Source organism: Typha latifolia, chromosome 8 (assembly GCF_019914945.1).
Source record: "Typha latifolia isolate L0001 chromosome 8, TyphaL0001v2, whole genome shotgun sequence".
Taxonomy (NCBI): Eukaryota; Viridiplantae; Streptophyta; class Magnoliopsida; order Poales; family Typhaceae; genus Typha; species Typha latifolia.
Window position 1 is genome coordinate 12,608,289 of NC_133093.1, and position 13,225 is coordinate 12,621,513.

At 40.1% G+C, this 13,225-nt stretch overlaps 2 protein-coding genes across 5 annotated transcripts; one reads left to right on the forward strand and one right to left on the reverse strand.

Moving 5' to 3' along the window:
* Window positions 1-4,472: 4,472 nt before the first annotated feature.
* Window positions 4,473-7,564, reverse strand: LOC140794342 (uncharacterized). 4 transcript variants are annotated; one of them, XM_073146356.1, is made up of 7 exons: window positions 7,440-7,547; window positions 7,258-7,353; window positions 6,486-6,706; window positions 6,141-6,202; window positions 5,763-5,853; window positions 5,599-5,683; window positions 4,473-5,514 (listed from the first exon to the last, which is right to left on the reverse strand). In XM_073146356.1, exons 3-7 carry the CDS (start codon window positions 6,659-6,661, stop codon window positions 4,819-4,821), a joined length of 1,110 nt encoding a protein of 369 aa, XP_073002457.1. In that variant the 5' UTR covers window positions 6,662-6,706; window positions 7,258-7,353; window positions 7,440-7,547; the 3' UTR covers window positions 4,473-4,818. The 4 variants fall into 4 exon arrangements, with proteins under 4 accessions (XP_073002457.1, XP_073002456.1, XP_073002455.1 ...); XM_073146355.1 differs by having other exon boundaries at window positions 7,024-7,353; XM_073146354.1 differs by lacking the exon at window positions 7,258-7,353 and having other exon boundaries at window positions 7,440-7,564.
* A 3,069-nt stretch (window positions 7,565-10,633) lies between these two features.
* LOC140793267 (E3 ubiquitin-protein ligase ATL4-like) lies at window positions 10,634-12,580 on the forward strand. The gene has a single exon (XM_073144640.1). The coding sequence runs from the start codon at window positions 10,751-10,753 to the stop codon at window positions 11,897-11,899; it is 1,149 nt and encodes a 382-aa protein (XP_073000741.1). The 5' UTR covers window positions 10,634-10,750; the 3' UTR covers window positions 11,900-12,580.
* Window positions 12,581-13,225: the final 645 nt, after the last annotated feature.

The window sequence follows — 13,225 nt, forward strand, 5'->3', positions numbered from 1 at the left end:
AATCCTGAAAAGTTCTTTTAGAGGAGCAAATGGCCCTGTGAAATGCCTAAAACTGGAAGATTAGAGATCAAAAGTGAGAGTTGTTTATTCTTCTCCTTATGTTTTCTCCCCCTTGCAACAGTATAACAATTTAAAGACACAGCACTTCACATGCATTGTCCCTCATGAATCAAGTCATTCACAGTGGAGAATAAAATCATATCATTTGAAATGCTTTTCTACCACCACCAATATTTACCATGAATTCTGTACCGCAAGGAGAAGTTATTCACAGGCTTCATGTGACATCTTGAATACCAAATCTGTCAGTAGTAGTCATAGACATAAATATTTTTTCAGTGTTTGATAAAGATAGAGGAGACCAAGGAGATCTGAACAAAAGTTGAAGCATACCTCCCCTCTAGAAAAGAGTGCAATAAAAAAAGAGAAGAGTGATATAAAATATAAGGCTGGTCAATCTCTCATACATCCCCATCTAACCAATATTAATAAGAGGCTAATCAAAGAGGGAAGGGAGGGAGGTTGTCAGGATTCCTTTTCCTTTGCATCCAAGTTGCCTTTTATGAGCTGGTGCTGGCCCTCCCAACTCCCAAATGACATTTTAATTCCTTTGCTTCAATTCCCTTGTTCTTCTTCACCTAATCCTTTTGCTACAAATTAAGTACACACCTTGGGGCTTCAAATCCCTTTCTTTCTTTCTTTCTTTCTTACTTTATTTCTTTCATTTTCCCCTTATGCCTTCTTGGTTGGTCTAGGTGGTTGGGTTGATCGCAACTAGTAGCTTTGTCTATTTTTCTCCCTTTTTTTTTATTTTTTTTTATCTCAACATTATGAGAGCTGTGTATAGGAGGAGGAGCCCATGCTTCCCCCCATCACATGCCTTTGCTTTACATATCTCATGGGGTTATGTCTCTCTTTCAGAAAGTGTGACATATCTTTGAATGTGATACCTGCAAAAACTGAAACAAAGTGTGGGGTTCTTTGGGAGCCAGATCCTGATGCAGGCCTGGCCAACCACCTGGTTGAGGGGGCCCACTCCTCCTCATCCCTCTAGTCTGATTCTGGTGGGCCTCATCCCAGACTTATTCTGCAGTCACTAGTTCTAATGTTATATATAATAGTCTTATCACTAGTTCTTGTTTAGAAGCAGTAAAGATCATAGACAGCTGACAACAACTTCGGCTACTATATCAAATATTTTACCAGCTAAAGATCTAATGTGATGCTAGAAGATGGCTCAGTGGTCACTAACCACGGAGCATTGAGAGGAAGGGAAGAAATCTTTTATCACCCTACAAGTGAGTTGGGTCTTTTGAAAGTCCATAAAGTGAACTACTGACGCGTCTACTCATGCAGAGTAGATGATTGGGTCTCTCTTTAGTGTTCTCTCCCCCAACTCCACCCATTCTTCTCTCATGATCATCCAAACTTCTATCTGCTTTCTGTTTACTAAGTTTAGATGCTGGTTTAAGATCTACAACTGGTGATGCACTTGCAAACAAACTAACTAGGCCAATTCTTTTTATTTTAAAAAACTCCACCTTTCACATTGGTCACACACATCATCATTATCAATACTTTGAAGAGGCTCAAGCTCCCTCTAGATACACACTTACACAACAAGTTTAGTGCACATTAGGCAACAAATCTTTCTCATCTTCCTTTTTCCTATAATTAACAAGTGCTTGGAGTTGCGTGCTTTTGTGTGGGTGTTTCAGTGCTCTTATGACCTCTCTCCATGCTCGCAAGTCACACAACCATATGCCATTGTCCCTCATGCCTGTCCTCGGGTTGCTTTCTACTGCCTCTTACAAACTTCTCTATTATGGACTTTGGTGAACATACCAAGTCATGGCTACTTTATTAATGCTTCCCCCTAGAAAAATGCCAACCACTCTTTATAGTAGCATGTTCTTTCAGAGTATGCCCATCTTCCCACCAAGTCATTTTGTTCTCTTTCGGCATACCTAATCTGATGCCAAAACAACCCATTTCTCCCCACTATGTTAGATTCTTTTGGTAATCTCACTGATCACCACAGCTCTCCCATGACTATGAGCTTGGATGCTAGCCAAAGACAAGCAAACCACAGCCCCTCCTTTATTCATTAACTCATACGATAAAATTGTTGTTTACCATGTGCTTTGCCCCTTTTGTGAATGTAAATATCTTCCACATATTCGCAAATCCACTCTTTACTTCTGAGACATGATTGAGAAAAGTTTTCTTTTTCTTTTTCTTTTTTCTTCTTCCCATAACCGTAATAATAATATTGCTAGACCAAAAGTCCTAAGCACCTAAGATGTCGAAGAATCATTGCAGTCCTGTCACCTGTGAACCTTGATTAAGAAGCATAGGTTGAACAGAAGTCCCACTGAAAGACTTAGCAATTCCTAGATGCCATTGCATATTATGATTCGAGATGTGAAGAACAAACACATTATTGAGTCTGTGGATCTCCACTCGGAATAGACCACAAGCGAATTAATGGGTTAGAGGTGGGAGAATAAAGCGAGGAGCCCAGGCACATGAAGGAAGAAACATTGGAGTACTCGAGAGACTTGGCATGACCTCTTTTTCATAATAATTTACCCCCTTTATTTTCCATTTGAGATTCCCTGATGAGAGGCACTATCAACACTCAAAACAAGCACCAGTCCGACTGGGTAGTAGTGTTGTAGCTTTGATGTGAATGAAAGAAACCACAAGAAAGTGAATATAGGAAAAGGAGGACATCATTCATTTAGAGGGAAAACTTCTGGGAGTTGGAAAGAAAGAAATGCATGACTGGCATTGTGGATTTTATTACAAAACTGGCTTTCACCTGTCACTACCTATATTACAAGCCTGATGTGAGCACACCATCTAATTGACGTACGCAAATCAACTCATCTTTTTTGGGGTATATTTGCAAGGAATGATCTTAAGGAAGCTTAAATCAGGGGAAAAAAAACAGAATATACTGTCAATAATCCCTGTAAACTAGTGGAAGTGAATGTTAGGTAATTTCTTTTTGTATATGGACCAGATAAAAAAGAGGACCAGATGGAGATCCCTTAAAATTAATCATCAAATTTATATAGGAGATATGGGGAAAATGAAGAAGAAGAAAGCTTCTAAAGTTTGGAAGATACAACAATAATATGCTTGAAATGATGAAAGCAAGGTGGATAGGCTCATTGAAGGTCCTCCCTTGGGTTGGTTGTCCTTGACTAGTTTAAGTCCTCTTCAAATATGGCTTCCTAACCACCTTGAGTTGCCTTCATTTGAATTGAATCTGAAAAACTCTACACCAAAGTCCTTTCCTAGACCATTTTGAAATGCACCTGTTGAAGACTATGTCACCTAACACAAACAATTATCACATGCTAAATAGTTATTTTCTTTCTCCAGAGCGCAACTTAAGCCCGTTTAATAAAAGAATCGAGGCTTTTCGCTAGGATTAACTGCCTGCCATCCAAAGAGGGGAATTGAGATGTATGCCATCTTTGGATCTATGCACTGAAACTGACAGTTCTTACTGCGTGGCTTCTAACCTCACTGTTGGTTTCTATTGGAAAATGATCTCACCCCTCATGATCTTGGGCCAATTGAGACGCCAAAGAATTACTTGTATGGTCCTTCTCACCACTCATTTTATGACTATCGCAATTCGTCTTCCTTTCCCACTCATGGAAGTTTCCCTCCTCAATATATCACTAGGAGATCCATTTCTAATATTTTCTTCAACAGAACTTGGAATCTAGTGTTAGAAAATATATGTCAAAGTGCACAAAATCAGGGCTAGTTAACCAACATGCAACATTCAACTTCTCCTAGTGGAAACTGTGCGTAAACTAGTGATAAGCAACTTACACATGGCAAAAAATAGCATCAAGTTCATCAAAATTAACAATGGTGTGGGTTCTGTACCTCAATAAACAAGAATTAGTTTTTTTTATCAATCTGAGGCAGCTTGTAACTCGCCCTGTGATGTTCACCTGTTCAAGCTTCATTTTCTTGTCGTTGGGCCTTTAAATTGTTAACAGATGAGCAGAAAAGAAGCTGCCACTTCACCCCAAGTAGAAGCCACTGAGGAATAGTTTTACATTGCCTTCCTCACTTCATCTATTCAACACTGGATGGATCAGAGAGCCCAAAATTGGGCGTTGGGTAAGATCTGTAGGGCTTTATGCTGAAGTTGCTTGACGAAATTGCTTAAGCAATTTTTGCCTAGCCAATTTTATTTCCCGAGTTCACCTGCCCTAAATTTTTGAACCGCATTAAAAAGCTCATTTCGTACTACCAACATCCACAACCTGCAATGCAAAGCAGGTTGCCATTGTAATAGTTAGTACTGTAGCTCATAAGAATCTTTTTTGAAATAAAAAAAACATATTGGCTATAATAATATAAAAGAATACAAATTAATTAGTTACCATTCCCTGGCCTTCGCATCTGTCAATATTTCAGCCTGATAATATGAGAGTACATTTTCAGTAAAATAAACTTGATATAGAATAAAATCAATTGTCACTTTACAAGAATATTACAGCTGAGGGGGAGACATTCTCCTCTCTATAGGAGATTCTCCGGTGACGAAAATACAACAGTTTACTGAGGAATGCTGTTATGAAGCATGATGGAAAATAAGACCAAATGCTATCAACTCCTAAAAAAGAGAAGTTGCAATTAATAACGCGTAGAAGCTAGAAAGTGCATAGCCAACGAACTCTGCAAGAGAGCAAAAGACTTGGGGTTGATCAGCTAATGAACAGGAGAAAAATGTGGTCAACTGTCAATAAGTACTGGTTTAATGGGATAGTACAGTTATTTTTGTCACAGTTCTGCTATCTGGCTCAGAGAGGAAAACTCCATATCAATGCTCGATAACATGTCCTGATCAACATCAAAAGAGGCAGGCACCATAGGAAGATAACAAGTGATGCGCTTCAAAGTCTCTAAGCCTTGTTTACCCGCGGACGGTTCCCCAGCATTCAAATTATTTAATGCATCGACCGCATTTCTTCCTGACTGGTTAAACAACTGACACCTTATATCCAAGCAAGATCTCAGATCATCCTCACTTCGAGCTCTATTCAACTTATTAAGCAGATCACTTATTGCTGCAGTTCTCTCAACTCGTTGTTTTACTTCTTTCAGCGATTTCAGCTCCCTCTGGAAATCCACATCATGACAGGAGGATGTGTCCTCATCATTAGCGTGCTCTCGTTCTCTCAACTTGTTCAGCTTTTGATCCAACATGTTCCCAATCCTCTCTCTAAATCTCTCTTCCTTCACAGAATTAGCTTTTAACCTTACTTTCATCTCAGCTGTCAACATCTGGATCCTGTCTTCTGAATAAGCAGCTGCAGCTGCAGCATGATCATCTGCTTTCGGCGGCACCTTGAATGCTTCCTCTAGAAAGCACACATTCTGCATATACCTCTCAAATGCTTCATTTTCAGCTTCAATGTTTTCTTGAATGTGCTGCCTCAATTTCATAAACCTCCACTTATTTGTATTTGCAATATCCTAAAACATTGACACTGATAGTGATTAACTAAGAGCAAGAAATAAAATTTATAATAAGCTAGCAAAGCTGCAAAAGCTGACAACCTTTCTGCTGAGTGGTTTCCTCACTCGAAGAGAATTCAAGAAATTGTTGGAAAGTTGCCTAAGCGAATTCAGCCTCCAAGAAGAGCTGCCAGAAATTTTATAAATTGTGTTAAAAGGAAAGCATGACACTGAAATATGCTATAGCTTCCAAGTTCAAAAATTACCCGGGCGAAGGTGTCTCAGTTGATGGTTGTTCCAATGATGGCGAACTAGAAAGTGCTGGCTTGTCAGGTAATGTACCATTTTGTTTCAGAACTGAAAGACTCATCCATAATACAAGTATTAAGATACGCCACATTTGCTAGAAGATGATTATAAAATCAAAAGTAGGATTACTTCATGCAAACGACACGCTTTACATGCAAAGTGAGTAAAATAGGCTAGCACAAAGTTGATTAACGATAATCTAGGTATTTAATCATGATTAACTAATGCAAGCACAATTTAACATGGCTAGTATAACATAAGATATCAGCATAAACCAAATTCACTTTGATGAGTTCTCCACAGCAAATATGCTTCTGCTTTTCTGAATTACATACCATGAATATGACATGGATTCTGAGCTTTGAAGCAGCAACTCTTGCAACATTGGAATGGACACCTAACAAAACAATGATATGTCACATGACCAAATGAGATGAAGCTGACCAATTTCAAGACGAGAACAAACAAGAAAACCTAAACAGCACATTCTAAGTGAATCCATACATATATGAATAATTTTGCTAAGATGTTGTAGAATTAACACTGCACCACACAAACACAGCCACACGACAGGTAAGACGACAGTTTGTACTGGCCCACGTGCTATGTTTATGCAGATCACTACCTAATTAGTTGAACAAATGTTCCAGATTCACTACATAAGGAGCAAGTATATGTACCTTGAACGAGCAACATTCCCACACTTGATGCATTTAGGCTTGTTCAGGCCACGAAGGTTTGGCTTTGGTGTATCAAATGCAGTAGTGCGCTGAGGTGTCGCATTGCCATTTACAACAGCGGGACTCCCAAGAGAGTCACCAATCTTGTTACTAGAAACGGGAGAGGAAGTAGCCATTGAACTTATTCCTTCCAGACTTCCAATAATTAAATATTGACTGTCCTGCACAAGGGAAAGAACCATAGGCACATCAAACAAAAGAACCACCATCCTGTTCATATAGATGTACAAGGAAGAACAAAAGAACCTTTCTTGCACAAATTGAAAATGTCATCTAAGATTCTAAGGATCCATGACAATTCAACAACGATGCATATTTAGATTCCGTTTTATAAAAGACTCCAAGGAAATTTTTTATAAGCATTATAAACCAATACCAAGATCGTCCAATATATCCAAAATTGAAAGCCCTGTTAAACCTGAAACCAATAGAATTCAAATTCTTCAACAGAGATGCAAAGATGAAGTGATTCGCTCACCTATCGGCTCACATTATCTAAAAAAAACACAACTTCTCAAATCAAGTCGACATAGAAGTCTAACAATCTCCAGACTTTCCGATATACAGTGTGAGACACTTGGGGCATGCATCTGATAATAAAAATCTTTCAAAAGGCTGTAAGAAGAACTCGATAAGATAAAAATGCAGCGAGATAACAATTAGGTTTAGGGTTTAGTTATCTCCCACAAATTGAACCCGATTAGTCGTGTACCCGCTCGAATTCAACAAAACAAACCGAGATAAAGCACGGAAAACAAGATTCGCGTTTCGAATCCTCAAATCGCCAGCAGCAAAATCCTAGAGAATCCTGACGACATCGAAGCAAGCCAAAATCTAAGCCGAGAGCGTCATGAAAGAAGAGGGAGGAGGAAGACGCGAAGGTTTAGGTGATACCCCCTCCTCGTTCACGATCTTGGATTCGGCAGGGAAATCGAAGAAGTAGACGGCGATCGAGAAGGAGAACGGTGTGGTCACCTCTCCCCGGCGGACGACTAGGTGTGGCCGCGTGAGGTCCTCGACCCAACTCGCCTTATCGGGTTAGTTAAATATTTTGCGGGCCCAAGACCCGAAAACTAACACATGGGCTTCATTGCAGCCCAGCCTATTTATACATCGAGTCGAAGGAAAGCCCAACATCGGCCTTAGGTCCATAAAACCAAAAATTTTAATGGTCTTTTGCGTATATGACCTTCTAAAATCTAGTTTTTATGTGAACGACTTTGTAAAGTTGATATTTGTAAATCTCAAAAGACTTATATATAAAAAGATACAATGTCTCTTATTCTTAGTTCTATGTATTCATTTTAGATAAAAATATTTATAATTCTTCAAAAGTAAATTAAAAAATAAAAAGGAATCACAAGGAGACGTACACAAGTAGTGGAAATATAAACATCACGCGAACAATGCGGTGTAGAAAGACGTACTTAAATGCTTTTTGGACGCCTAGTGCTCGTATAATTGTCTCTGGATAGATATAGTAAGCAATGGGCCAATGGCTCATTTCCAACCACCAAAATATAAAAAATAAAAAACTTAAACATAAATTTTAAAAAAGTTAGGGACTATTTTGTAACCCCACGTGACTGCATGGGAAAAGTGACGTTAGGGGCTAAGATTTCGGATTAGGTTCTCTCTCTCTCTCTCTCTCTCTCTCTCTCTCTCTCTCTCTCTCTCTCTCTCTCTCTCTCTTGTAATTTCCAAAGGTTTGGTGTATCAAATTTCCAATCACACACCAACTCCCCGTTTGCCACGTACCCAAATCCCACAGAGAAGTCAGGTAGGGGACCAACTGAGGGACTCACTTGCCCCAATTAGGTCAAAAGTTTAGGGATGATGTAATGGGAATTAGGGGATTAATAAATCACAACTGCTTCGTCTTAAGTGCCTGATTAAATTAATCCCCAAGTCAATTAGAGTTCATGTGTTCAGTAAACAACACTAACGGTCCCTTATCAACTGAATCCAAAATCCAAACTACTCTCCTCTTCCTATTTTACTCAAAGCTGGGATTTATCTTAACATTTATCTTTCTTTTTTTTGAAGAAAATTACAAAAATCACCCTGCATTTATATTTACAAATAGGGGGTCTATTTGTAAATAACAAACATAGAATTTTATTTATAATATAGTCAAAATATAGGGTGTTTTTGTAATTCTATTTTTTTTGTATGCGTACTCTTCTAAAAATATCCTTATTTTACTCATATATTTCTTTAAAATTAATATTTATACAATTCTAATTAAGGCTCAAACCTCGTTTTCTCTCAAAAAAAAAAGAAAAAAATAATTTAACCATTCGGCAAACTAATCCACATAAAAAAAAATCATTTTCTTATATTCTGTACATCCTATATATTATATGTTGTTTTTTCGTAGTTAAGTTGTATTTAATTTTTTGATTTATAATAGTAAATTATAATATGTATTATGTATATAAATTATATACAGTTTAAGCTAATAAAATATATATCCTCTATAAAATATATATACACTTAATATATCAAATCAAACGTTACCATTGTTTGAAGTAAGCATGCGAATTCTTGTACTCAACTCATGTAGCCTTCTTTACTCTAATGTTAGGCTTAGGCTTAAAATGAGTAAAGTAGAGTGTGAGCATCAACCAAGCAAAGATGAAGTGCAAGTTGCTAAAGCAAGGCATGAAATATTTTCCAAACCAACCAAATAAAATCCAACAAACTTATGTTAATGATGGGTTTCATTTGGCAACCAAATTGATTACATGTGTGAAAGACAAGCAAAGGCTTCGGATGCTTCATATTTTATGTACTAAATCTTAGTAGTGAAAGATAGTGTTTTTCTTCTAAAGAATTCTTATTAACCCTGCCAATGAGATTGTGCTCAAGATTAATATGAACATTTTGTCAGTTAAGAGACAAAAGAGAGATTGTTCATCCTATGCAAGAATACAAAGCGAGTGCTTCACATTATTGAGACAAGCAGCTCAATAATCCTGCACTAAAAGTGCCCCCCCCCCCCCCCACAACTTGCTCCAGTGGCAGGAAAATGACCTCCAAGAGTAGGGCTCATTTTGTATACAAGTAATTAGTTAATTAGGGTGCAGTGATATATATATATATATATATATATATATATATATATATATATATATATATATATATGATTCTTCTCTATCATAAAGCTACCAAAGTAATGCAGTTTGTGCTGCAACGTACTGCACCCTTACCTCTTCAGACAAGAAGTACAGCTAAAAACTAATCACATTCATGAGTTCCAACAGTGATCACCGTTCATTAAATTTCACTCACGTGAAATTCACGTGTATTATGTATAGCCTGCATTAATTATTATTCTTGTGAGTTTCACGGGTGTTACGTAAAACCTCGTCTCGAGTTTTATAGCCTGTTCCAAAGAATTTATCAAAGGAATGAAAACCTCGTCCCGATTATCTAATTTCATATATTAAAAATGAATAATTTTTTTTTTAATCTAGCTTATAATATAGTAGCTCGTACTTATTAGAAGAGTTAAAAAGGATTTGGTCTCATTCCTTCTCGTCATAGTCAAACTATTGACTGGATGACTAGTTATATAATTGAGGTACAAATTGATCGTTAGTTATAATTGGAAAGCTAATCATTTCCCCTTTCCAAATATAACTCAGTCCTCTTCTTTTTAATTAAGCCCCAGCCGTGTGCATTGGGATTAGTAATTAAGGGGAATTCTCTCTAAATATATGTAGCCATACAAATTATAATTACCAAATTAATTATCATATATAAGTGTTTTTTTCCCTAATTACCGGGATGCATTTGAAAATTTCAAATGCTCTTCAACTTTACTCGAACTGTGCGGTTAAAAAAAAAACTCTAGAATTAGACTGTCAGAAGTAGCTCAATTTGTACGCATATCGTATACTTATTATATGTAGATATCATAATCCACGTTCCGCATATTCTTCTCGTAAACTTTGGACCAAAGTAGAAGATAATATTAGCCCTTCAATTTACAAGAAACCCCTCTAAAGAAAAAATAAATTATATATATATATATATATATATATATATATATATATATATATAAAGAGAGAGAGAGAAGACAAGAGAGAGTAATGCAATACAAGACAACCAGCGAAACTAGCGTTGGAGAGAGAGCGAACTACACGGAAAACAATTCTTTCCCTCTCTCTATCCAAATTTCAATCTCTCCAATACTCTAGATGTCTCCTCCTCCTCCTCTGCCGCCGCCTCCGCCGCCGCCGCTTATCGGAACCTTAGATTCGCCGCAAACTGACGGGGATACCGCTGGAGTCGGAAGCGGCGGGGGTGGTTCGATATCCTTGTCCCCTAGCATTCTTATAATCGCGGCCATACTCGCCTTTGTCTTCGTCGCCTCTGCCTCCATCCACCTCCTCCTGCGCTTCCTCTCCCGCCCATCCTCTCCCTCCTCACGCGCCGTCCACCACCGATCTTCGTCCTCGTCATCGTCGTCGGGCGAACGCGCAGCCATCGCCTCCGCCGCTGCGGCGGCGTTGGAGCTCTCCGAGAAGGAGAAATCTGCTCTGATCGAATCGCTTCCTTTATTCACTCTCGCCTCCTCCCTCGCAGGCCTGCCAAAATCCTCGCTGGACTGCGCCGTGTGCCTCTCCCCCTTCCAGCCCGACGCCGAGCTCCGCCTCCTCCCGGCGTGCCGCCACGCCTTCCACGCCCAATGTATCGACACGTGGCTCCGATCCACCCCTTCTTGCCCCCTCTGCCGTGCATCCATCGCCCTCCCCCATCCCTCCATCCTCGAGACCCCCAGATCCGGCAGCTTCCGCATCGAAATCGGCAGCGTCAGCCGCCGGAGAACCTCTCCCGAAGACAACTCCGCCACCGCCACCCCCACCGCCGGCAACACCCTCCCTCCTCTTCCCCCTCCTCCCCCTCCTCCTCATCCTCCGCCGCCGCCGCCGCCGCCGCATCTCCGGACTTACTCACTCGGCTCCTTCGATTACTTCGTGGAGGAGGAATTGGAAGCGGTCGTCCCGCGAAACCACAAGGAGAAGAAGCCAGCGGAGGTTAGGGCTCCCGCTACGGTCACCGTCGGCGACGCGCCGCCGGAGCCGGGGGAGGATGTGGCTGAGGCAGCTGGGGGAGCGGGGAGGGGGTGGCTGAAGGACTACGTGGACCGTCTCGCCTCGTCGGCATCGTCGTCGTTCAACTCCCTAAGGTTCTCCGGGCGGTGGAGCGGGCGGGGGAGTTACCGCTTCGACGGCGGCGGAGCACCGGACTCATGGTGGTGGGACTTGGAGGGAAACCAGCAGCAGCAAAGGGAAGGCGAGGAGGGCGGTTACTACACCCTCTACAGGTGGCTAGTGGGGATATAATAGTAAACTCCCACCATTCCCAGGGGCGGATTCGTCAATTCACCCACCAGGTGCCGCCGCAGAAGCTTCTCTTGAATAAAACCCACGAGAGTGGAAATCACACAGCCCGTGTAAATTCACCAAAATGCCCCAACGGCGTCCGCTGTTGTGGTCACCGTTCCCTCTGATGGCGATCCGACGGCCCAGATCGCTTCGCACGTATCAAGTGGGAGACCGGTGTTCTGACCGTTTGCTGGTTCCCGAGAGATTCATTGCATTCTGGCCCCGGGCGTTTCAGGAGACGAGCATTAGTCCTTCACCCCCTCTCGTTGCTTTCCTTTTCTTTTCTTTTTCTTTCTTTCTTTCCATAATATGGAATTTTTTGGGGGTTCATGTGGTAAATAGTAACAAGTAATAGTCATAAGTAGCAAGGTAAAAAAGAGGTTTAAATTGGGAGAGGATGGAAGGTAGAAAGAATTGAATGCAACACCTCCACCTCCACCTCCACATCTTAGCTTTGAATGCTATCATTTAATGGCTCTTCTCCTCGTTGCAGTAGTGCCAGTCTCCTGCACCTAAACATTTAGTTCTGAATGTACTCACTGCTCTGTGGCTTGAGATATGGGGTTGATGTGAAGATCAATTATTGATCAAAGGAAAATAGTAACCATTTTTTTTTAATATAATTTTTTTTCTTTCCAAGGTTGTTTTCTTCTTCTACTTACTCTCAAAAACACCAAAAAAGGATTAAAAACAAAGATGTTTCAGTTACTGCAGTTGGTGCCATATGAATCACAGTAGTAAGTACCACTGGTCAAGGTGCAACATTTGGGAGAGGGTCATCTGCATCCCTGGACTGCAGGAATTTCCTGCATGCCCACCGCACTATACCAGAGAAGAGAGGAAGCTGATAAAAAGTGTCATTACTGAGCCATAGACAAGAGAAAGGCATAAAAGTACTGCTTCACCTTACAAATTTGGCTTAGTATTAAGTGCATGGCACATTGGTGAGTGGTCCTCTTGGCATACATATTGCCATAGTGTCAGATGGATGCTGATAACTCAACCAGCTTGCTACTGGCATCCAAGGAAGGAAGCCCTGTATAAAGTTAACCAATTCTACAGTCACTGCTACTCAAAATAACATTAACTATATGCAATTACTGTCTCATTAGATTACACTTACCAAACCTGAAAGATTATATTACACAAGCAAAGATCTCCCAAGAGATAGGAATTCGACCATGTGCCAAAACAAGTTGTCCTCATGTGGATAAAAAAGATATTTTTAAATTTTTTTAAAAAAAAAAAGACTTCAATAGTCAAAATACTTAATCCGCACCAAGA

What these genes read in the sequence shown, in the direction of transcription:
- LOC140794342 (XM_073146353.1), bottom strand. Translation starts at nt 6,763, where the DNA reads ATGAACAGGATGGTGGTTCTTTTGTTTGATGTGCCTATGGTTCTTTCC. An exon ending in GGGAATGTTGCTCGTTCAAG is followed by an intron (nt 6,203 to 6,485) that starts GTACATATACTT and finishes TTGTTTTGTTAG; the next exon opens with GTGTCCATTCCAATGTTGCA. An exon ending in GAATCCATGTCATATTCATG is followed by an intron (nt 5,854 to 6,140) that starts GTATGTAATTCA and finishes TGAGTCTTTCAG; the next exon opens with TTCTGAAACAAAATGGTACA.
- LOC140793267 (XM_073144640.1), top strand. Translation starts at nt 10,751, where the DNA reads ATGTCTCCTCCTCCTCCTCTGCCGCCGCCTCCGCCGCCGCCGCTTATC.